The 25,548-nt window shown below is 41.9% G+C and overlaps 1 protein-coding gene across 2 annotated transcripts; it reads right to left on the reverse strand.

Annotated features, from left to right (window-relative positions):
* Positions 1-380: 380 nt before the first annotated feature.
* Positions 381-25,422, reverse strand: LOC119387771 (SH3 domain-binding protein 5 homolog). Of its 2 annotated transcripts, none has more exons than XM_037655284.2 (9): positions 25,278-25,422; positions 19,278-19,340; positions 17,454-17,582; positions 15,862-16,029; positions 13,690-13,820; positions 13,181-13,223; positions 10,534-10,738; positions 9,360-9,822; positions 381-5,338 (listed from the first exon to the last, which is right to left on the reverse strand). In XM_037655284.2, exons 1-8 carry the CDS (start codon positions 25,320-25,322, stop codon positions 9,431-9,433), a joined length of 1,176 nt encoding a protein of 391 aa, XP_037511212.1. In that variant the 5' UTR covers positions 25,323-25,422; the 3' UTR covers positions 381-5,338; positions 9,360-9,430. The 2 variants fall into 2 exon arrangements, with proteins under 2 accessions (XP_037511212.1, XP_037511211.1); XM_037655283.2 differs by having other exon boundaries at positions 9,355-9,822.
* Between the last annotated feature and the right edge of the window lie 126 nt (positions 25,423-25,548).

Raw genomic sequence — 25,548 nt, forward strand, 5'->3', positions numbered from 1 at the left:
TCAGGATCTTTTTAGCACGATGCTTTCTAATGCGATGCTGAACGTGGTGTTAAAATTTGTGCAATTATGCAAGCAATCATTCATTTAAGCAATTAATTTTGGATAATTAAATAAGCATTGACAACAACAAAAATGTATCAGTATGCACAGGGCAACCACTAACAAAACACTATTGGTCACATTTTTGTACCTCGTTCCACATTTTTTGAATTAGTTTGGCCCAAGTTAGCAAGGACACCCTGTACAGACAACAAATCAGCACAACAAACAATAAAATGCAAGAAGGTAAATGAAATTTCCTGCTTATTGTTGCTTTGCAGGTTTGTTTGTCTTTTTGCACTTGTTTGTGCATCTGAAGTCAAAAGTTACAACACAGAAGGCAGGAGTTTCAAAGGCACCATTTTATTAGTCAAGAAGACCATATGTTTGCACCCTTCGAGAGGACGGCAAGGAAGTCTCACAAGACTTTCTGAAGAGCAGGGTCCCCAACCATTCAGTGCAGGACTGGAAGATTGTGCGCTTTGTGAGTGCACAATGCTGTTACAGCACCATGCATTATTGCGCACTGCAAGTATCCCTCACTCATTTTCAAGAGAACTAAAGCTATGACACTATATCAGAATACAGGTTATTGCTCCTAATATTGTATTTGGAGCCCACGACCATATGCCTAATAAAACGAGCTTGCATACATTACAGCTACAGCCATTAGGACATGGATGAGTCCAGACAGGGTGCACTACCACAAGAACATGAGCAAAGGAACAGACAATAGAGTGTAATTCAAACCACCCGAGTAGTTCCTATTAAGTGGCATGCACATTCAATTGTGATACAAAATATCTCATCTGCCGCTCCTGTCATCAGAGTCGGCCGTTTCCCACTCACGGTGTAACAGTTAAAACACGGCAACAAGACAACACCTTTATACACAAAAATACATTTTGTATTCAATTTTCCTCTTGCTGGTAACCTCAATGAGTGAAGTTACACGTTAATCCGTTATTTACCAATCCTTCAGGTGCAATGAAGCACAACACGATTCACAGCACCGCATTTATGCAGATAGTGTGAGCCATCTAAAAGCATAATGAATGTCAGTTTGTAAACACTAAGACAAAATATTTGGCAACATAAAAACACATAAGTGTGTCAATGATTTTGGACATTGTGGTTTTGACTTATCCATTATCGTGAGCATGATATTCAGTGCAAAAAACATCTGCATGCTCTTATAACATCAGCCAAACGGTACTCTTTGTACTTGTTTAACAGTGGATACATTGGAACAGTGGAACATTCATGTTCGAGAGAAAGAAAGTACATTTTGAAAAATAGGTGCAACATCCATATAGAGACACTTTTTTTTTTGCTTCCACATGCTTGGAAATAGTTCTTGACCTGGTGGATATAGTTTTCTACAGAAAAAAAAATTCTTGAGACCGGATAAGGAGAGAAGTGGAATGAAAGAGTCTTCCCTGCAAGACGGTAAGCTGAGCAACATGTGAACAGACAAAACCTGAATATATTTCGTGCTTTCTCTGAACACGCCTGCCCAACTTTTCTTCGAGTTCCAGCACTTCAACGTGGAAAGGTCTGGTGTGGAATGCAAGTGCAACAACTGACACAGGTTTGGGCCAAGAGAATGAGCAAGCTCCGACGATTATACCAGGCTCCATTGACAGGCACCAAGAGGATTGCTACCAACAAAATTCTTCTCCTATCAAGCACTAGCCAATACGAACAAAACAGCCCAACTTCTAAAATCTTTCCATAATACAGTGTGCAAATTCCCATCAACCACTTGTTTTGATCCTTGTATCCATACAGTTGTTGAAGCTAAGTGTCTATAAAGATCTGGATACACATCCGGTTCTCATTCAAACATGGACGCTAGAATAACCGGAACACCTCCACACAATTCTGGATAACATAGATAAATGAGATGTATGGAGGCTGAGCATGCGACTGCAACCCACACATCTTGTTGTCACTCTCTTGCAGTTTGAGTATCTCCAAACTGTTCACAGTACAAGTCAAACAGAGAGGCTGGGCATGTAATTTGGAAATCTGTGGTGGTAAAAACAACTTGTCCCTCCTTATCAAACCACAGTGCAGGATACAGAATATAAAGAGGTAAAAAAAAAAGCTGTCACATCCTTTCTATTTTTGGCTATTCTGTGAACAGTTTAGCCAGTTCTCAATACATGAAAACTTGGAAAGGAAGCCCATGGCAAATCCTTAGAGAAACAATATCTTAGAAAGGGATGTAGGTTTATATCCCAAGCTTTGAGACTATAAAGGTACGGCAATACTTAGCAGTGTCCCCAAACACTTCACGCACCTGGCATATAGTTTACAGATTAACTTTCCTGTTACTGATGTGCAACGTACTTGCATAAACACACTTTTGTCCACTCCATGAGCCAATCCAGTGTGGCAAGAACAATTTCAAAAAGTACGCTGGGAATTTTCAACTCTCAAACACTTCAACACTCACTGCAAACACAGTGGGACAGGGCACCAATGAAAACCACAGTCCAATTAGTGATACGCTGTTACTTCTAAGTTTTACAAGCAAAGGAAACTAAAGGGGGAAGCAATTAAAATTTTCTGGTCTACATGTGTTAATGTATACGTAATGTCAAATTAAAAAACCTAATAGTGTGTCACACTAAGTGAAGCCTTAAATGAAATGCATTAATTCCTGCCACAGAAACTGCACGAAATGTGAGCTCAGCATAAAAGTCCTTATTTAAAAATGCTTGTACAATGCCATGTACAACACAACAGTAAACAGTTTGCTTGGAGGATGGCCGAAATAAGAACAAGATTAGCTACAGTTATGAAAAGCTTGTAAAATATTGCCAACCTACATTTCAGCTTTAATCACTGTCAAACAAGCTGAATGCACATGGAAAGCGTACAATGTAACTTATACATTGGACAAGCATACCAAACACTTGCCATGCAGTTTAGGCCAACCAGTTTTCAGTGCAACTTTACATTGTAAACACAAGTTTTAAAGTTTCCTGCCCATTATTATTTCAATATTCTAGGACAACTGATATGGTTCTTTAATCTCAAGCATACTGTACTCTGTACTGTACAATACTGCACTGTAAAAACATAATGTACGTTCAGCTCTACTATCACGACTGACGTAACATGCAAGAAATATATAAGGCCAGTGATCAGAAACCCATTGAAAGGGAAAGCAATCTATTGTGGAGACAAATTATAATGTATGTCTCAGGTGTTAATTGCAGCACTGCCTACAGGTTAGTAATGCCGTGTCACAATGTCTGAAAAATGTTTCAGTGCTCCTTAATTAGAACTTGTGGGCTTTGTAACTTAAATAGCAGATTTAGTTAAAGATCTCTTTGAATATAGGAATTATAGTAGGTACCGCACTGCAGAATGCAACACGGAATTAATAACACCAACACGACAGATAGTCCACAATATGTGAAAAAATACTAAGTAGACAGTAAGCATTTTAACACCAATCAAAAAGCATTCCTGATCTCAAGTTTACGATCTACTCTAAAAAAACATGGCTTGGAAGGAAGCATGCCTAAATCAGTTGGAGTGACTGAAGACAATAGTCAACAGATTTAATTGCATGAATAAACTCACATGTGGCTTTCACGGCTATTAATTGGCATTATATTAGGTGCGTCTATATACATATATAGATGGATCTCAAACAACGCTTCTTGAAGCAGATGCTAACACATTTCAATGCACAAGATGGCTCTACATCAGAAAAAAATGAAAGTTGAACATTAAAAAGACAGGCATCAGACATCTGCTAGAGCACAAGTGAAACGATGGTATCAGAAAAACAAGAAATGAAGCAAAAGAATTGATTTACGAATGACAATTCAAGTCTTCTAAAAGTCCTGAATAATTATAAAAGAATTACTTCCATAGAAGTGGTTCAAGCATTAAAAATTGCTTCTAAATTCGAACAGTTCACTTATGAGCATCGCAGACGTCCAAGCTCTGGATGAACTGATGATGCACGTGTAGGGCCAGTCTTACCAAATGTTCAAACGAGAACACCCTTAATGTGCGCTGCACAGATATGGCAAAGCGATGTGCGTGAACACTCACACAGGCATCTAGACTAGAAAGAGGTGGCAGCAGGCCACTTGAGAAGAGGTAGGATAGCATTTTCTATTATAGATCAAAAAGGGGAGCAAGTAGTTCAATGTTATAGTACATGGTACTAATGTCTGTGGCGAATAAAAGAAAAAAGAAACAGTAGCAGATGAATGACATGAAATTTACAACCAAAGACATCATTTGCATGTGTCAAACACATCGTTCTCCTTACATAATCAAACACTATTGAATGCAAAGTAATTAAAAAATGATCCTGCTGATGATGCAAAAGAAAGAGCTACACGGCAAACTATGCTAAGCAACAGAGGCAATGGTGTCATTTGCTGTCAGAAAATTTTGTGAAATAGCTTGCCAGTGCAAGCAGGTCCAAATGGTACAGACAACAATACCTAACCTATCAACCAATGGCTTGAGCGTGCATTCATTACATTCTACCAAGAATAATTTTCTCAAGACACTGTTTATGGTAAAGCCAAACGCAACTTGCTCATTATATTAAATTCTCTCAAAATGTACCAAGTCTGCTAAGCTAACGACAGTTTGAAATCTTGGTTCAGCGTTTAAGTGAGCAGTTCAAGAGCTGTCCATCTCTTTTCTTAGAAGCTTGGCTTCTCACACGAAAAGCAGGATGGAAAAACAGTCACTTTTCAAATGCCTCTGAACAAACACTAGGTCAAGTCTGCACAGGCTTCTTTTTTTTTTGTTTACCAATGCTGTCGCAACGATAACACTGTACATCATCTGAACAGCAAGAAATCAGAACTGAAGAACATCAACTACATAACGATAGCAAGTGCACGTTACACAAACAAAACTAGTTAAGTGCTCGAGAACACAGTTTCTGCCTAACGGTCAGTTCGAAATACATATTTTGCGTGTGCAGCAGGGAAAAAAAAACATTTCATAACTGATGGCACCTAACAAACGTCCGAACTACAGTTGAACATGAAACTACGAGCATGCAACAAATACTACACAAGATGAATACTAGTCCACAAGGAGCGCAACTAAAATATGGACCCTAAAACTAACAGGCTAAATGTCAGCATTCGGGCGAGATTCTGCTGCCTTATAAGATCACTGGTTGTGCAATGCATTCTTAAAACCTAAAGTTGCTGAATGAGCTAAACAGTGAAGTAGGTATATGGTACCTCACTTTCTGAAGGAAGCCCTGTAGTATGAAGCGGTAACTGGACGTGTGGTCAACCTGTAAAAGAAATAGAGGTATTGATGCCTGTTACCAAATAGTGTTTTGAGGGTAGGTCAAGGTTACGTTTCTAAATGGAGAAATGAATTCGGTTGACATGACAAGTCTGCGAGAACTCAGGTTTCAGTACAGTGAAACCTCGGTGATACGATCACAGATCATACGAATTTCGAGGTGATACGAATTTTTCGTTGGTCCCGGCCAAGGCCCATTGGCTGCAATGCAATTGAGTACGGTTGTTGCGAACCGATTTTCACCTAGCGACGTTTGATACGAACGTACGCTACCGCCCAGGTACGAAGAGGGGCTGTCGTCCGTGCTGTCGCGGAAGACGCGCCAAGCACGTGCGAGCGCGGGAACGCAAGCGTGCGCATGCGCGCCACACTGCCAAATCGTCAGAATCATGGTGTAAGAAAAACACTTTTCTTGCTGTCAGAATAAACCTTCAGAGACGCGTCAGGGCCTCCGAGATATTGTGCGCGAATCTTTGAGGCTCTTATGTGCCTCCGTGTGCCTTCGCTTTTAGATTACAGAGGACATTAGCGCCATGCGTTTCTTTTCCAACGCGTCGACGCGGGCTGCTGTCGTTGTACTGTGTTCACACGTGCCTGCCTCGTGCATCAGATATCCTATGAAAGGTGGACGAGGACCGAAAGAAGGCGAGGACAGTCTTGGCGAAGGAGTCAGGCCTCACAATGTCAACAAGCGCGACCGTTGAGGTCGCACTTGTGCAGGCACAGCCGTAAGTCTCCCAAAAGACATCCCCAACACCTCCGCAATAACAAAATCATAACACAGGACTGTGGTTTTGTAATTTTGTGGCCTTGATCCATCGTGTCAAAGCGCTTCTTTTGTTACTTTCGCTGCAGTACTCCGGTGTCTTGTCGACATATAAAAACTTAACTGACAATCATTCAGGTTCTTCCTGATGTTGCTGCGGCCCTGAAAAACAAGAAATGAAAATGTACGCCAACTTTCTTTTGTTGCATGCTAATTTTCCATGCTTTCTGGTGATACGAATTTCGGATGACGCGAATATTTTTGGTGGTCCCGTGAGATTCGTATCACCGAGTTTTCACTGTATCTGTGCCAGAAATAATTCCAACATCACTTTTAAAATCCAGTATTTGTGGGCCCAACTTTAGAAAGGCTGTGTTTAGCAGTAAAAGAAGAAAAATTCAACATAAGCAATCTTAAAAGAGATCCTTTTGTGCATGTTTCTCATTTAATATAAGCAATTCCTAATTTTATTTGTTGCAACCGCAAGCCTAGCTTCCATTGCAGAGAAAGTGACGACTAAAACTCCTAGTCATGGAAACCTATCAAAGCATCGGTGTTTATTGCAGCTGGGATCCTCGAAATGCAGACAACTTAATCATGTGAGTTATTTTCATGTTTTTCTGGTAGCTGCATGTCTTGTCTTTCACCAATGCTATTTGCTTCTCCAACAATTTAAGTTGACGCCACTGGCACAAAGCGTCTGCATAATCGTGCAGCCACTGCAATGCTCTAAGATGGCATACAACATTTAAGCATCTTTTGCCGACTTGAACAGCTTTATTATCAGCTTTAACAAAGAAAAGGAGGTAAAAGTTACAGGACGTCTAGAAATTTGTTACCAAGGTTCGAAGTGTTCTTTAAGGGCAAGAACCTCATTAATTTTCACGTGTGTAAACCATATATGGAGTTTAATCTTCCACATATTTTAATGAACTTCATGCTCAATTCGGATATCAGCAGTGTTGTATGGAACGGCGTTCCAAGGAACGACGTTCCAGGAACTAGTTCCTTTTTGGAGGAACGGAGGAACGCCACCGTTCCATTCAGGATCGGTGGAACTGTAACGGTAACTCGTTACGTTTACGTAGGAACAGCCAAGGGAACGGCGTTCCTTCTGTAAACGATCCTCTGCATTGAACGGGGGTACGCACGTAGCCCATCATGCAGAACAGGTTGGTTGGGCGACCGTGTGGCGTAAGAATCTACGGCTCGCCCCTCTCACTTGAATAAGGCGCTCGCCAGGGGCGCAGGGTAGTTGTCTTCTGACACCCGGTTGCGTGGATAGCGGGGAAGAGGACCGTAACGCAATGGACGCGGGTGCCGTAGTGGCGCCTTTCCGGTGCCTTCGATGTTTGCGTTTGAGCAGGCATCCCTTCAACATGCGAGTTATGTCCGTGGCAATCGGTCTATAATATTTATTATAGTTCACTTCGACAGCCACCGCACCGATGATGTTTGTCATGCAATAAACGATACGCGTGCATCCAGCGCTACATTCTTGTTGTGCCCACTGAGCCTGCCCTCGCCCCTACGACTTCAGTTGACTTTGTTCCTACTTGTATACAAGACGGCAGTACCCTCAAGCGCTTGATGGAGCGGCCCTTCAACAATGCGAACGAAGTGCAGACGAGAAAATAAGTTCGGCTGTCGGATACCATCATCATCATCATCACCATCATCATTATCGTCAGCGTGACCACTCCCATTGCAGGGCAAAGGCCTCTCTCATGTTCCTCCAATCAACCCGGTTTTGTGCTTGCTTCTGCCACGTTGTACCAGCAGACTTCTTAATCTCATCTGACCACCTAACTTCCTGTCTCCCTCTTAAGCCTTTCTTGGAATCGAGTCAGCTGCACCTAATGACCAGCGGTTATCATTCCTACGCGCTAAATGCCCTGAACACGTCCATTTCTCCTTCTTGATTTTGACTAAGATGTCCTTAACACCCATTTGTTTCCTGACCCATTCTGCTCTATTCTTGTCCCTTAAGGTTACACCTATCATAAATTTCCTTTCTATTGGCCGCTGCGTAGTCCTCAATTTCAGTTGAACACTCTTTGTAAGCCTCCAGGTTTCTGTTCTGTAGGTAAGTACTGGTAAGATGCAGCTGTTATATACCTTCCTATTGAAGGATAGTGGTAAACTACGATTCATGATTTGAGAATGCCTGCCGAATGTGCTCCACCTCATTATTATTCTCCTAGTGACTTCAGTCGCATGGTTCGGCTCCGCGGTCGCTACCTGTCCTAAGTAGACGTATTCCTTTACCACTTCCAGGGTCTCGCTACCTATCGTAAAACGCTATTCTCTCCCGAGACTGTTGTGCATTACTTTAGTTTTCGGCATTTTGTTTTCAGATCTACCGCTCTGCTTTCCTTGTCCACCTTAGTAAAGTTACCCATACAGACATTGAGATGCAGCTCTTACTGAGTGCGAACAAGGGACTTTGCTAAGTCACGAATATGTACACTGGACGTTATTTTCCACTCACACTGCAATACTGAATCAGCACTCATTAAATGCCTATGTATCGTTCGTTTGGATGCGGTTTCCTGTGCAAGAAACTTAATTATATTGGTGCATATGTGGAAATTTTTACTTGAAAATCTGAAGCGCAGTATTCTGACTGCGCATTTGAAGACTGACGTGTATAGTGCCACATGTGTTGCACTTGTCATAGACGAGCACGAAAGTTGCAGTTAGATATATCTGTAGTACGACCGGTCGTCTATAAAAAATTTGTCTTGACACGTTTCTTTAGATTCCTTTCATCTACGCCGGCGATGTAAAATTCGTAAAACATATATGTAGCTTGACGTGAGCTTTAAATTGCTTACTTTATTTCGTCTCAGGATTATACGGCACTATATTTTGACTCAAATTTCAAATGTAACGCTAACGCAACGACACGTTCCAATTTCTGAAATGTAACTGGAATGAGCTCCTTTCGCACTAACGGAACTTGTTACAGGAACTCGTTCCAAGATTGGGAAGGAACGAGGAACGAGCTGTCGTTCCTGTTTTAGAGGAACGTGTACAACACTGGATATCAGCACATGCCTTATCAATTACTCAGTCTTCATTTTATCTGCTTGGCAAAACCACTGCTTTGCAGAGCTTCCGTGAGTTTCACACGGTCCCTGAATCAGTATTTGCTATAAACAACCCCCCTTTTTTTTCTTAACCAATGGCCATAAAGTACGAATGACTTTGCTAGTTACTACACACCAACTCACCTGACCTGCTCATAGGCCCGGCAGCCACTGGGTACTGTTTCCCTTCTCGACTAGCAAGGCAGGAAAACAGTGCTCCTTAGTCTGCATTGAGGTCCACCTCTTCGAAGTCGTCAGGACCACAAATCCTGGGTGGTGCCGAAGCGCGGATTGCAGGTGACGCAGGTGCGATGTGGGAACGAGCGGATGACATCAGGCTCGCTCGTAACACAGGGCTCTCCTCCTCATCGTCAGCCAGTGATGGTGATTCCTGTAGGCTAAGCCCAGACAGGACGTCACACATGGTGGTTTTGAACAGGTCGGTAGGCAGCGAGAGGGTGCTGCCATTGGACGGCGAGGAGCCAAGGGAACCGTAGGACTCAGACTCTGCCTTGGAGAACGGCCCGTCACCGCCGGGAATGTCCAGTAGCCGCGACGTCGTTTGCCGAAGCAAGTTCATGGAGGCTTCAAGTACTCGGGAGTGGAGTTCGGCTGCACGTGGGACAGGGCAGGAACAGAAAAACAGTGTGGTCATATTTGAAATTAGCAGACCTCACAGGTCCCACATAGAACTAAATGCCTTTCTGACTACGTATTTTTAGTGGCATAAATAGCAGACCAGTAGTAGTATATACTCCTGCCCGAGCAACTGATGGGGGGGGAGGGGGGGTTCACAGGCACACAGGGGGAGAACAGCAGTGCACGGTCACAATGTACACGCGCGACTTTAGCGCCTTCTGATCGATTCTGTCAATTTTCGCAGAGTACAGAGTGCTGCTCCAAATCTATGAAAGATTCACGAGACACTCTCAATCTACCAGTGGAATAGACTTGCTCTGCAAGGAGCAGAAAAACTGCTACCGGAAATGCTCCAAATCTGCCATTGGAATTCACCATAATAACACTCCTGTCACCGTTGGGAGATTAGTACAAATATAACTGGTGACGCTCTTGTGAGAGTACCACAGTCTGATGAAAGTAGTACCTCTTCTTTGTGAAAAACCAAGAAAAATAAAATGATTATTTGAAACCAATGATCACACTGTGGTTTCAAAGTAAAGAACAAAAAGGGGAAACATCCCGGTGGGTGAATTTCCTAGGTGAGTAAAGAACAAATCATAAGATAACTGATATCTGAATTTGTATTCCCCTCCAATGAAACACCTTCAGTTAAACCTTTGCAACAGCCACAGCAAAACGAACCTGGGTCATCCGGCATGGCATCTCCGCCTGACATTGATGTCGGCTTGTGCTCGGCACCAACTCCTGGCTCTCGAGCTGGCAGGTGCGCCTTGCGCCGCTCGTGGATCTCCGTGGAAATCTGCTCAAGGCTGTGCAGTGCGTCTGTGTATGCTTGCTTGGACTGTATCACTGCTTTGCGCAACACTTCCACTTGGTTCTTTATTTCCTGTCAAACAAACAGCAGTTGTATAGAAACAGTCACCAGCACACTGCAACTTTAAAGAAATAATGAATTGGTGTAAAATTTCACTGTCCTGAAGCTGCACTAAGAAACAACGTAGCGGACTTGTCATTAATTTCAACTAACCGGTATAACTTCTTATGCAACCAAAACCAATGTACAGAAACGTTTTAGAGCACAGCTTTTAAGGGCCCCGTTTGTGGGCTTCACATCGTCCAAATGAGTAACTGAGTAAACGATTTGTGAAGTGGAGGATGAAAGAGAGCAAATGCACAGCACAGAGGAAATAAGTGTATAAAACAATGTTACTTCGAAAAAAATTGATGGTAGTGGTGGGTTTCAAACCTAGGTCCCCATACTCAGAAGCCAAGTGCCTTTACCCACCAGGCTAAACACTCGTGCTTATACAAGGGAGAATATACTTGAACCATGTGAACGCGTTGTACCATTGGTACAATACGAATTTAAGAGGAGAACACTTTCTGTGAAGGCTTTGTTGAAAGATTTCATCAGGCGGAATAAAAGCCCTCTCAAGGACAACATGTGAAGCCGACATGGAGCATCGTACACATCAGGAAAATTCAGACTTTGCAAAAATTTAATGCCAAGAATATTACGAGCCCGATGTGTTTTTGTGGTTATGGGATGCGCCTTTCACTGGGGGCATTCATTCACTGACCGAAATGTCACCCGTCAGTGTAGAATATGTCAGAAACAACTCAAATAGGCTGCAGAGCAGAGAACTACACATGACGAATGTCAGAAAGAAGTGAAAGACACTGTGCCAATGCCAGTGAACAACATTCCAGGGAAGGCCGCAACGCAGAACAAGTGCAGGAAACACAAGCACATGATACTGGACGTCATCGGGAACAAAGAGTGCACAAGTTGCCTCTTCTTCGTCGTCTCATGATGGTCTCGCTTAACATTTCCATGCTGCAATGCCAAATGGACTTCACGTGGGCCACTCGTTCCTGTGTTCCCACTTTCTTTCTGAACAAAGTGAAGCAACCTGCGAAAGTGCTTCGTCTATTGCTGCTACTAAAGCTGTCTAAGCAGATGCTCAGTGCCACCAACACCAGAACACTGCCGTGCTCTCATTTCGTGATAGGAAACACTATTGTAATCAATGGTGAATTTATTGCACAAACATGACCACCCATTGGAATGCGGATGACCTAGCTGCTGCACCACAGCTTAAGTGCCATCCTTTACCAAATAACTCAGCTATGCAATGAATGAAAGAAGGGAATTTAAGGGCTCGTTTCTTTGTTTGGCACAACCTTAATGAAAACGAATAGACAATGAAGCCAAGGAAAGTATAAGGGACATTATCTGCAATGTAATCCCGTGTTTATCAAGTGCTAACTAAAATGACAACATGAGGCAAGTAATCGTATCATAACTAAACCGCCGCCGATAGTGCACCAAAGAAAAATTAACTAAGCTCATGACTGCTTCTTGAACTACATGACATGAGGCTGTAAGTCACTCTTACAAAGAATAAAGGAAAGAAGGTGTCTAACAAAGAAAAATGGGCCCTTAAAAAGTCACCTTCTTTCCTTCATTGATAGCGAGGGTCTCGTTCTGTCAGACTTGATGCCATCAGGTGATATGCGAGGGATTATTGGTTGGCTGATGGCTCGTAAAAAGATCACGCGCTACGCGACGCCGACAGGCAGAAAAAAGAGTGTCCCACACTCACTGCCATGGCTGCGATCGGCGCTGACTAACACTCCTAGGTTTAAATGTAGATATATACCCCATAAAGTGGACGAGAGGATGACCGCCACTGTAGCTCAGTGGTAGAGCTTCGGACACGTTATTCGAAGGTCGCAGGTTCGGTCCCTGCCGGCGGCAAGTTATCTTTTCGTCCACTTTACTTTCTTCACATTTATATCCTAATTACTAGAAATAACACCCCCTATACTTTCCTTGGCATTATTGTCTGTTATTTCTCAATATATTGTATCTTACAAAGAATAGTATGCCGTCAAGGTGCATTTGGACAAATTATGAGGTCCATGCAGTCTAGCTACATCAACTGAACTTTTTGAATACCAGCGGAACTTTTGGAACATAAGTGGAAAGAGAAGCGAGTTTGGCCGCTAATCCAACTCGTACCGGTTGAGTTGAGTGCTATCATGTTTAACGCTGAGGCGAAATATGAAACACATGCCTATATTTTCTTAGGAAGCTCTGATCACCCATCCATGCCACTTTCAGCTATCAAACTGCAAGTCTAAGTACAGGTTCCTTTTCAAAGTATAAATGTTCACTTATTCAAGTGGGCACTTTAATTGAACTGGAAAGAGTAAAATTAAGAAATATTTTTTTTCTTTTTTCGAGATCCAGATATGTAAGGATCAGGCTTCACTACATCATGCTTTGAAGTGTCCAGCTGCATGACCTATAATAGGTCCGTACCTGGAGTTTCTGCTGGAAGGCAGCCTTCTTCTCAAAATATAACCTGCAAAGCAGAAATTGGACAAAACATGTCTCAATTGCCACAAAAAATAATGTGAACACTGCATAGCTGTACATCCGAAACAGGAAGGCTATGAGTGTGTCTCATGCTCCCAGTTAAGAAGTTAGAAGTATGGACACAACAGCATTGTAATCAAACACAAACAGAAAGGAACAAAGCAGAACAGCTCTTGCACTTGAAGACTTGAAATGACAAATAGCTGTGCACTACTAAATGTGCTCGGCCAAAAAATAACAATAATAAATGATGGAGTAATTGCTGCGGTTCAAGTAAATCCAGCGTGACAGTATTACTTGATGGAGTTTTTGCATTTGTAGATGCTTCACCCAGCCATAGGCAGTAGTGCATTGTTGCATTGCCTCAGGAGAGGCTACTAGATGTGGTCACAAGATGGCGCAGTCCGAGGTACTGTAGCAATAAAATGGCACCGGATGTACTGCTCACTTACCTAGACTTGGCTATATCTTTCTTGAGTCTTCGCTCGAGCGAGTGGACCTTATGCTCTGCTTCAGTAAACGAGGCTGCCCGTCTTCGGTGCTCCCTTTCACTCTCAAGCCTCATTGCTTCGGCTTCCATCACCTAATAGACATATAAACAGCAAGACACCAACTCCATAAATGGCATCAGTCGCTACAACCTGACTAAGCTACTACAAGGGAGCCCAAAGTCATGTGCCGGTGCAATGTGTGCAACAGTTATTCCACTTTGCGAAAGTACATGAACCGGGAATTCCAGAATAAAGTGGACTGCCTTATAGTGATGGAGAACTATCGGTAAATTGACTATTGATAGTATCGATAGTTTTTCTGAAACTATCGATAGTGTAAACAAACAATCGATAGTGCTACTATCAACAAACTATCGATAGTGCAATCGGTAGTACCATCGTTAATATTACTAAGCGATATTACTATATTACTGCCACACGTGTTTATTGCTTTGTTTTGAAGTATTCGGGTTTCACCCACAAAGACTGTTAGAAACATTTGACACAGACCACGCCGTAATGTGTGTGAAGCTTCACAGTTGTTTGAGATCATTCTGTTAAGATTACGCGCCGGATGCGAATAGTCAAGTTTATTCGAGAGTTTACGTGAGCACCAGCGATAACGCTGGAAGGTTTGATGACTGATGCATAAAGGACGACGCGTTCTACCGATGATCAGATTACTCAACGGCTGACGACTGCTCCTGCCGCTATCAGTGCGATTTTCTGGACACAAGTTCGCCCAAATAAAGAGCTCCGTATTTCCCAGTCTTGCTGCAGCATTCTTCACCGTCACAACCGCGTGAAAATACTATCGATAGTGGTGTGAATAATTATGCGGTTACTGGCCAGATATATTTCCAAAATATTTGCGATAGCCTACTACCAGCTTCGCTTAATTTATGAGCAATTTTTGGCAGAGAAATTAATTATTTCGGCAGTCAAAATGGTGGAATATGTCCATCAATAAATTCGTATCCAAAAGCAACCGGTTACACCTTACAATTAACTTCTTGGTATTTTTTTATTTTAATATCATAAAATGCAACATCAATTTGAAGCCATGCAGTCCTACCACATGTAAAGGCTTCCTTTCCGCGACAGCTGAACAGTTTGGCTTTATGATCATGTGTCAGCAAAGCACTCTGGTGAAGAACGCAATGATGTCAACTTTCTTGCCCTTCAGCCTGCTCTCTGGATCCACTATGTACCACGCGCGCGGGAAACGAAGTTTATTCTGCAGCGAGTCCGCGCTGTTGATTTTATACTATCGATAGCGCTATCGATAGTATTTTTCACCATCGATAGTTCGATAGTGACTCAGCTATCGATAGTATCGATAGTACCATCGATAATTCTGCATCACTACTGCCTTCCCTAACCATGAATGTACAACTTGAAATTGAGGACTGTGGTCCAGACTTGTGTAGTTTCCGATGCACTTGTCAGTTTCAGTTAGCGCATCTCAGTTATGAGGAAATTATGACTTCTTTTGTGAAACTAATGTTTATATAATATTTCTCAGAGGCGCTCATGGGAGATTTAATAATAACCTAAGAAGCCATCAAGGATCAGCATGAGGATAAAATAAGGTACAGTGCTATCAATCATTACACATCTTTTGCAAGATTCAAATAAGCCATTTGTAAGCTAGGAGCTCAACAACCGAACACGTCAAATAAACTGATAAATGAAGGGGCTAGCAAATGCTCTGAAGCAAAGTACACAGTAACATTAAAAATGGGTCAGACATACAATGTGCATAAATGATATGCAGAGGAAAAGGCATCCACATCAACAGCATGTAGAACACTGAATATATCACACACAGATTTGGCTTGTACAGATGGAAAGCCGTCAGTAACCACACTAATGGTCCACACTACATTTAACACCAGAACTATCCTACACACTACTTGCCTTCAATGGCTTCTAAAATATAACTGCAAACTTTAGCAAGTTCAGGATAATAGCTAGGATAACACATGGACATCACGTTAGTTCTTACAGACTCAAGTTACAAGTTTACTCAACCGGAAATTCCCTTCCGTTCATTTTCTCATGTACCATCCTTACCTTCTCACGGAAACAGCGGTATAAATGTCAAAGTTATACAGCATGGTAAGCACGTACCTTCATGGTAGCATGGTTGAGCATCTCCTGCCAGGCATTGTCAAACTCCCACTGTGTCTGGTTACTGAGGAAGCGCTGTTCTGCCAGCGAGATAGTTTCCTTAGCTGCCTGGTGCACCTCCGACGCCCGCTGGTACTGCACTGCCGCCCGCTGGCACTCCAGTTGCGCCTGTACCCACCAGAGACGTTTGCACCGCTAATTCTTTCTTTCCAAAATGGAGGTGCATCGATGCTGGACACACCAATGTGACAAGCACAATGTGGCAAGAAGATCAGTATGATCCAAAACTTGACGCTTTAAGTTAGAGTTCGGAAAACGAGAATCCCTAAATATGTGCACACAGTGCACATGTGGCAATGCTTAGAAATGTGGCAATGCTTAGAAAATCTTGCACAGTGAATCTCTGTCCAACCTCTGATTCAGTGCATTTGTCCATCATCAGTGCAAAACCCATACACAATAATCCCTTACAGTAGACTCTTAGTAAACAGAAATCTCTTAAACGGAAACACCGCATCTAATATAATTGATTTCGTACTTGGATTCTGCACTCCTGTTCATCTCTCAGTAAACAGAAGTCCTGTTAAATGAAACACATTTTCCTGGTCCCTTCAGTTTCCATTTAAAGAGAGTCTACAGTATAATGTGCAATGTTCCAGCACACTACAACATAAAACTGATTTCTGTATTGATTTTCCGCATGTTTTAGTAAAATATAGTTAATAATAAAAGTGTACAAAACTCGGCATGTAACTTGGCTGGCAGCACATGCCTAAAGGTCAGCTACCTTTTCACCCTGTGAACTTTCACAGGTAGTGCATTGTTTCGATCCCCAAAATCATACTAATAAGACGTAACAATAATATAAAATGCGCACGAATAGAGAACCTGAGAATTACTCAATGATCCTTTAAAGGCTATTCAGTAGAGAGATATGGCAGGTTACCAATTCCAAAACAATTATTAGGAAAAGTAGTAATGACCTTCTGTTTGTTTCTGTTCAATGTTCAATCCATTACAGCCTGTCTCTTGATAGCATTGGGGAGCTGCACAGGGTAGTCCGTTTCCTTCCACCCTTTGCCCACCAATGACCAGAGGAAGAAAAGACATTGTCACTGCTACATAACAACAGACATATTGCAGGCCTTTGATAACCAAGCCTGACAATGGGCTTTTTTAGAAAACAACCAGATTGCTAGGCACTTCAAGGTGCCACAATGCATGCTGAATATCGGAAATGTGTGGTCCTCTTGTTAGTTACCCACCTGCTTTTTCATATTGGCACACAAGAAGATTAGTTAAAATGTTGAAGAGTTATCTTCCATAAAATGTCATAAGCTGTCCAGCAAGATCCAACATGCCTAAGCTAAATATATTAGGACAAACAGTGTTTGCATACAATTAGACATTTAAACATAGCAATTTTTTGCAACAATATACACATTACTGAATTTTAATGTATTATGAAGCACAACCCGATGAAATTACAGATATAAGTACTGTGCAATGACGCACAGAAATGTATCATGAACCTTACCTTCCACAAGCTTCAAATTTGTTGATTGTACGGAAATTAACCAAGGACACCTTACCTTTTGTGCATATTCTTTGGCTTCATAGTATGGCCGTGCCGCTTCGATGGACTTTCCAAGCTTCTTTGCCAAAATGCGCAGTTTGTGACTAGAATCACTGAGAGTTGCTCGAAAAGCGGAGTTGGCATCCTGCGACCCCAAATTTAACAATATGTGACACACCGCAAACACCAAGCGTTACAGGAACTGAACAATAAAGATTGGCAAGCGCAAATGTTAAGTCAAGCCTCTTTGGCAGCCTGTCGAAACACCTAACAAATGCACTGCTGTTGCTGACAGCATAGCTTCCATAATGTACGAAATGTATTAACAGTGCAGAAGGCATGGTGTTGCCATGTCAGATATAAGGTGCAAAGCGCCAGCTGACACAACACGTCGTCTTAGCTATGATTTATTAACAGCAGTCAACCACTGACAATGAAAAATCAAATTTGCACTTGAATATGACGTACCTGACACTACGTCTCGACAACAGCCTTCCGACGCTGTTTCCAAGCATGTTCAAACCCTTTGCACCACTTGCTGGCTGTTTATGATTGTGACGGTATGACCCCAAATATTTCCAGTATGGTGGAAAGTTACCAGCAGCACCAATAAATTTGTACATGAGATTATGCACATTCTCCATTCACCAAAAATTTGTGTTTGCCATTTTCATACGTAATTTTCCACAAACTGAGGATGCTTCTTCGTACAGGACAAATGTTGGCAAAATTTCTAAGATGACATCCTCACCATTCTAGTTAACCTTAACATTTGCCTTTGATGTCTGCTTTTAAAGTCAGTAAGATATTTCAAGGCTTCCCTGCTACCACTCACAAAGAAAGAAGTAGTGACCCCTGACACTTCAATGACCTAGAAGGGGCGCTAGGCTGAATCTTGTGCTCAAAAATACCTTTTGAAATGCACCAGAAAAATGCACAGTCAGTCAGAACAGTTTACGTAACGTTTCTTAAAATAAAGCATTTCCTAGCACCATGTTCCTTGGCTAACCTGGCTACTGTTGTGTCTTGAAATAAGAGTGAAAGGCTGGGATATTTTATTTGTTTGTTGTATACATTAAATGTTTTGCTAGCAGAATATGCAAGTTGGTGAATAGAGGACAGATGGTCGAATGCTACATGATTCTTTCTTCGCTTGTCCATACGTGTTTTTTCACTAGCAGAAAGTTTTATGAAGCGTATCATGGAAAAAGAGAAGACAAGTAAGATCTATAGCTGGTAAAGGACACGCACTTAATTAACGGCATTTAAATGAATGTCCTTGGCCGGAATGCAACGCTGGAGAGAGGAATTCGCACAATGCAGTCGCCAGGTCAGAATAGCTTCCCATGGTAGCTAGGTCAAAACAGCTGCCTACAGCTACTTTACTGTCTCTGCAGTGGCTATTCTTTGATAAGAACATCCTTGATAAGGTGGCACAACAGCAGAAAACAATTCTGCAGATTTGGTAAAATAATGGCTGACACACTTGCACCATATTAGTCACATACCATAGCATGCAACTAATTTCTCTTCTTTGTCAATGGCACACGATTATGAAAGATAAACTAATACCAGCCCACAAGTGCATCCCTCGTGGGGAAAATAGTCATTGTCGCAGCAAAAGTATATCATTTGTAGAGGCTGCTGGCCACAGGAGATAAAATGAAGCAATCAAGTAAGAATGACTGGTTCAGCTCTGCAACCTGGTGTGACCTCTCACAATGAAAAGGGGCGAAACATCACAGAAGTCTTTTACGATAACACTGAGGCACTTGACGTACAAAACAGAACAAGCTAGAAGAAATGCTCAGACGTTGCAGAACTAAGCAGCGATACTTACATCTAGTTCAACTTCTAGCCGGTTGATTTCATCCGTGCAGGTATTCAATTTTTCCAACTGGATCTGCGTGAGGCAAACAGCCTTCATGTGAGGCATTCTGGCAGCTGCAACGACACTAGCGCAACTGCCCAGCACAAGCTTCAAACCCTATCTTGCTCTGGTTTCGAGAATATGCCGTTTCTTTTTCAAGTGCAAGGCAAACAGGAAGCATATGGCCTTTGGGAACAGCTTGTGCAAACCCAGGCAATATCTCACGCTAGGCACTTTTCTGAGGCTTGAAGCAATGCTTATCACATTTGCTGGCAACGCTTTATCAGTACGTGCTGACAAGGCATCACAGCCTCAAAAAGAACCCACAAAATCAGCGAGCTATGAATAAAATTAACATTTTTGTTCAGCCAGCAGCTTAGTTGATTGCAAGAATACAGGCTAAAGTAATGACGTAATGGAATTTTAGTTCATCTAAATTCATTATAAGCTTATAGCCATGACATTTGTGCAATGCATATCATGTCATGAAAATGACAACAAGACATGTTATTCATGATATATAATGTGTGTTGTTATAGCTTAGTTAGAATGGCAATTCTGGCCTCATCTGATTTATGCAATTCATGTCATGTCACGTATTGCATGTTATGCATGCATGGCATCCGTATTACGATATCGAAATTAAAAAACCAACTGCAACAGCATAATGTCATGGCATACATGTTTGTTGTAGATGTAAATCGTGTCATGCACATTCTGGTTTATACCAATGCAATGAAATTACTGTGGCAGCACCAAGGTGTAGGACTCTAGATAGACACAATCAAAGTGATGTTGGGCCACCAAAAGGTGCTTCACATTTAATAAGGTATACCTAAGGAAATTTCAGATTCATGTGATAACCATCCTGCATTCTTTATATTAAAAAAAAAATCCAGGTCTTGTTTCAAAGCCTTGGATATGCACTTTCCTAATTCAGGGGTTTTAAAGGTACTGCACAAACACTGCATGATATTTACGCAAATAATAACTCAAACTGAGCACGAATTACCACAACAAATCACTCAGAAAGAAACAACACACCAACTCTTCATTATATTTAATGGCTGAGACATCCATTCAAAGATTTACTCCATTAAAAAAAAAAAAAAAATTAGACTGTGGGGCTAACACCACAATATGATTATGAGGCACACAGTGGTGGAGGACTCTAGACTAGTTTTGACTGCCTGGTTCCTTTAATGCGCACCTATATAAAAGTGCACAAGTATTTTTTGCATTCCATCACCAATAGAATGCGGCTATGAACACACGACTAAGAGTTTACAAAAGATTTGTTACGTCCCCTGTCAAAACTGCCCGTTTGCGAAACAGGTGATAAAGTGGGAAGGTTTTCTTTTTAGACACTTTTTTTTCCCCTTGGACATAACATGTGCACATGCTCCACAAGCAGTGCAACAAGAGAATAACAAAGGAAAGAAAACAGTTTGTTTTTCGCAGTCACGATGAATGCTAAAGACGCAATGCCACCTGCGCAGTTACAAGCACAGCCTTATATCACAACTGGCTTCTTTCTGTCTTCGCACAGGGCCATGGCATGCCAGTGCTAAGGAAATAAAAAAAAGACAGTATTCCAATTGAAAGCTGCCATGATTCTGATAAGCAACCCTTGGGCGCACACCAAACTAAAACAAACTACAGTAGATGATGATTGCCTGTGTTGTCCTAACATCCCAATTTTTTCTTTGAGCTTCAAGTTTACTACCCAGTTACAAAAACACTTTCAGCAATTTGTATACTTGTGGCATAGTATAGCACAATAGTGGCCTTGTGAGGCATGGCAGGAAATGCGAGCATGATGTCAATGAAATGTTGTATGGCTAGAATGTGCTTCTCTTCCTTTTGTACTAACTAGTACAGGAATTAGATGGCATTGCAGTTCCCACTACCTGTTCTCCACAGTGAAAGAGTAAGAAGTATAGTTCCCATTCAAGATACACAGCCCTACAATTTCAGGCCTGACCAGATGTTCCAGGAAGTCACTACCATTCATAGCTCCAATGAATAAAAGTATGGGCCAGATGTATTGCCTTCCCACTTCCCCTTTCATTCTAAGAATAAGTACATGAGTTGGTAGAGAAGATCTGGATGAACGACAGCTTTTCAAAGAAGCACATGTGAAAACATTTTACAACTTGATCCCTTGCTAAGGTGGCATGATATGATGTCATGTCGCCTTAACAACAGCCATAGTTTCATGTACATCTTCAGAAATTCACAGCCATTTAACACATGAACACTGCCATGTGTCGCAACAATACAGAACAGGCTGACTTACATGAAAAATTGCAAGGATTCTTTAGCGATATCGTATAAGATTGTTCACATTTTTCTGTTTCAAGAAAATTAGAAGACCCAAACCACCAAGAAGGATAGGCGAACTAGAAAGGACGCTCTTTCCTTTCACCTATCCTTCTTGGTGGTTTGAGTCTTCTAATTTTCTTGAAGAATGCACCAAATAGCCCAACAACGGCTTTTACTGAAACATTTTTCTGTCTTTCTAACATCACTTTATTACTAGTGATGACTTAATGTATCATGTTTATCCTGTCTAAAGCTTACCCTAGACAAACATATTGTGACACAGCTTTACGAATGCTTCTATTATATATATCGACTGCAACTTTTGAAAAACTTAGTCCCCCCCATTCCTGCCCCACTTTTTTACAATGCCATTTAATGGGCCTGCAAGTTATTTATAAATTAGTAAACAAATAAATAAGTCTGCCTGTAGTAAGAATGGAGAAAGGCTCGCTGTCCTTTCACAGGGAAGTGTTACGACCTCTTCGCAGCATTGGTTTCTGCTACGAGTCTACATTTAAACATTACATTTCAGTGCATGTTTTCCAAAAAAAAAAAAAAACACAAACTCTCATAAACTCTGGTACTGCAAAAAATGTGTATCACAAACTTTCAGCACTGCAAAAACATGGGCAAGCTCTTTACACAGATGACTTTGAGCTGCTCCATAATGTTAGCAGAGCAGTAAGTGGTACAATAACACTCGCTGCCAGGCTTATAGGTACAAGATATTTTGAACGTGGAGTGTGTCTATGTAACTTCTTTCATTCCTCATATTTTTCTGTGCCACGGTTTCGGTAAAACAAGAGGTGGAGCCAACTTGCACTTATGAAGGCTCACATATATTAAAAATTATCCAGAGAATAATGGAAACAACAAGAACAGTGTGCACAGGATGACTTTATACAAAGCGCTCAAGTGAGCGAGTATTTCTTGCCCCATTGCTGTGCAATGCGCAACTATATATTATTGTATCCATGAGCACGAGTTCAAGCAGCCGTCACTGCGCAATGCACGTCTATATATTATTGTATCCATGAGCATGAGTTCAAGCAGGTGTTACCATTTTGCAATGGTGCTCATCGGCAAACAATGCAGCCTGAACAACGAATACTGGCAAATATTGGCTACTCATGCCTTACAGTCCAATGTCATCCTCATAATATTTTTGTTTAGATTTGTCTACTGTAGGTGGCAAGTTAACAAAAAGCCTCATTTATATTAACCACCTTCAAAATGCAATAAGATGCCTTAGATCCTCCCAAAGTAAGAGATCTGCTTTATCTATACAGAATATAAATTTAAATCATGCAACAACTGTATCCCCACCATTACAAGGCAAAAGTGAGAGCTGCAGTGTTAGCGGCACAAAATTAGACATCTTTCAAATGTAATATAGCAACATTTTATTTTACTGTGTGTCACTGTTGTCGGTGAGAGTATGCAAATGTGACTGCATGTTGATTATCGTCAGTGCTCAACATTCAGACCAAAGATGATGGGCAAGGCACAGCTGACCATGTTAGTAGGAATTCTGCATTGCCTCTGACAGTCACAGAGTTTTATTCAGATGACAGTAGCATCCATAGCTGGTAGCTAATACTGGCGTTATAACAGAGTGGCATTATTACATGTACGTAAATTATTACATTTAAATCAGAGCTTTTGACTAACGTTTATATCTTGAGGCGAGATGTGAAGAGAGAAGTCACATTTTTCCTTTTACAAGTATTTTTTCTTTGTTTCGATTGCAAAATTATGCTTCAACATTATCATACTGATGTGTGAAAAAAATCAAGTCCTTTTTCCAACCGGGGGACTGCAATAAATACAAATTCTAATCAAGGACCAATTGTTGTAGGTGCCTCGTTTTCCTATTCACGCTTTACTCGCACGACTTCAACCATAAGTTTTGCGCTCCTAGCGTAACAAGCGAGCACTAGCCCTGACCGAGCTGGCACCAGCTTATCCTCCATTATTCAGCAGCATTGAGGCAAAGCCTGTGGTTTGCACATATGAAAGGCTGCGTTCCTTATGTGCAAAACACATAAAGGCTGACTGTGCTTCATATGTGCACTCTGTTGGTCCTATCCTTGAGCTATTTGCTCCAGTTCGCTATATGTTACCCCAACATTTACTTTTCACAGGCACAAAAAATTTCCCACGGCAATAATAAGAAAGAAATGTCACCTCTGGTCGAGATGATGGCGGCAATGCAGGCACTGCTATTGGTAATATTTAAATATAAACTGCTGACAAAGCTAATCTTTATTAGAAAACACTTGATCTGCACCAGAACCTAGGTATCTAAATACAGGAGCCTATTGTACACCGAAACGCAATCCTTCGAAAGAAAATTGCAGAGCGTTCCGATTGCATTGTCTATGGAACAATTTGAAGACGAAAGATTTTCTTCTACTTACGTAATACATACGCAAGGCGGAGCATGCGAACCTAGGCTATTCCTTGCATGTCAAGCCTGCGTCAAATTATTATTTGTTTTTCCCTTTATGAGAAAGAAAGGAGCGGCCACAGAAAGCTACCGCGCTGAGCAGCTTTTTGTCGCAATAAAAGCGCCGGTACATTTTTATGACTAGATTCACTTACAGCCTGTAACAGCTAGGCGTGAGCAGCAGGGAACAGCCTTGAGCGACGTTAGCGCGCAGAAATGAGCGGACAAGAAATAATAATAAAGCGAGTGCCCTTCGTCGCCCACAAGCCGGAAGCGGCAATTGCGCTGCTCACAGATGCTCGCGGCAGTCGACAACTCTCTTCTGAATGCCGCGTCTCCTTAACCTTCAGCGCAATCGGGTTTCGGTACGCGCTCGTACACAAAACCAGTCTCGACGACGCAAGAGCGAAACCACGAAACGGAAGAGTGCGCAATTGCTCGCGCGCGTTTCGCGTGAAATATCTTTGCAGCTGACTAATGGGTGACCGACTACGTACGCTTGATTCGCGGAATCCGCTGTTTACGCAACGCGCAGCCTTGGGCTTCCGCGCGTTCCAAGACTCGTCTTCGCGCTCACGGAAAACAACAGCGGTCTTTCGATATGGGACAAAAATTAAAAAAAAGAGCAAAGCGCCTAAATTTGATTTTTGGCTCACGTATGCCGTATATATAGCATCGATCACTTCCTCGACTCGCGCGGCCCGGTCTATTTTCGGAACCGCACGTATACAGCGGCCATCAAAAACAAAATCGATGCGCCGCTGCACGTTACGAAGCAGGTCAGGTACGGTAATCGCGTGTGCCGCGGTACCAGTGAGATTGGGAAAGCAGAACATTGACCGAAAGGTCACCGAGGTTACATTCATCAGAAACCCCCCGACGTGAAAGTCCGCACTCCAAAAACACGCATCCAAATAACGCCAACGTAAACGCAGGTAAATCGAACACCGCCTCTATAAAGCTTGTGCATTAATATGACATCACCAGTGCGTTTAGCTTACAAAGCAGCGAAATCAAAGTGCAAAAAGCCAGGAATCCCCGATGTCTCCACCACGACGATCACAACACTGTTTACAAACTTTGCAGACAACGCAAGAGAGCTTACGGAGTGCATCAATAGCATAATTTGACAACGTAAGACGACGTTTTGACACTTAGTAATTGAATCAGGCACATTAAACGCTGAGTCACATTACCTGAACTCGGGGATCCAAAGTTTCCTCTCCAGCGTCATCAGCCATCCGCCGTCGCTGACCAAACCCACTTCAGCCATTGATGCGCGGACCTCGTGTCAGCCCTTCATCTCTTCTCATCCAAACCTTTAGTTTCGTATAATATGTGCCGCAAACTACTCCAACAAATCAATTAATGTAAATAAAAACATTTAATATATCATAAACTTAGTTTTTAATTAAAGCGCTGGAACTATAACTAGCATAACCTGGTATAACGTGTACGAAAATGCGC

The sequence above is a fragment of the Rhipicephalus sanguineus genome, chromosome 3 (genome assembly GCF_013339695.2).
Source record: "Rhipicephalus sanguineus isolate Rsan-2018 chromosome 3, BIME_Rsan_1.4, whole genome shotgun sequence".
Taxonomy (NCBI): domain Eukaryota; kingdom Metazoa; phylum Arthropoda; class Arachnida; order Ixodida; family Ixodidae; genus Rhipicephalus; species Rhipicephalus sanguineus.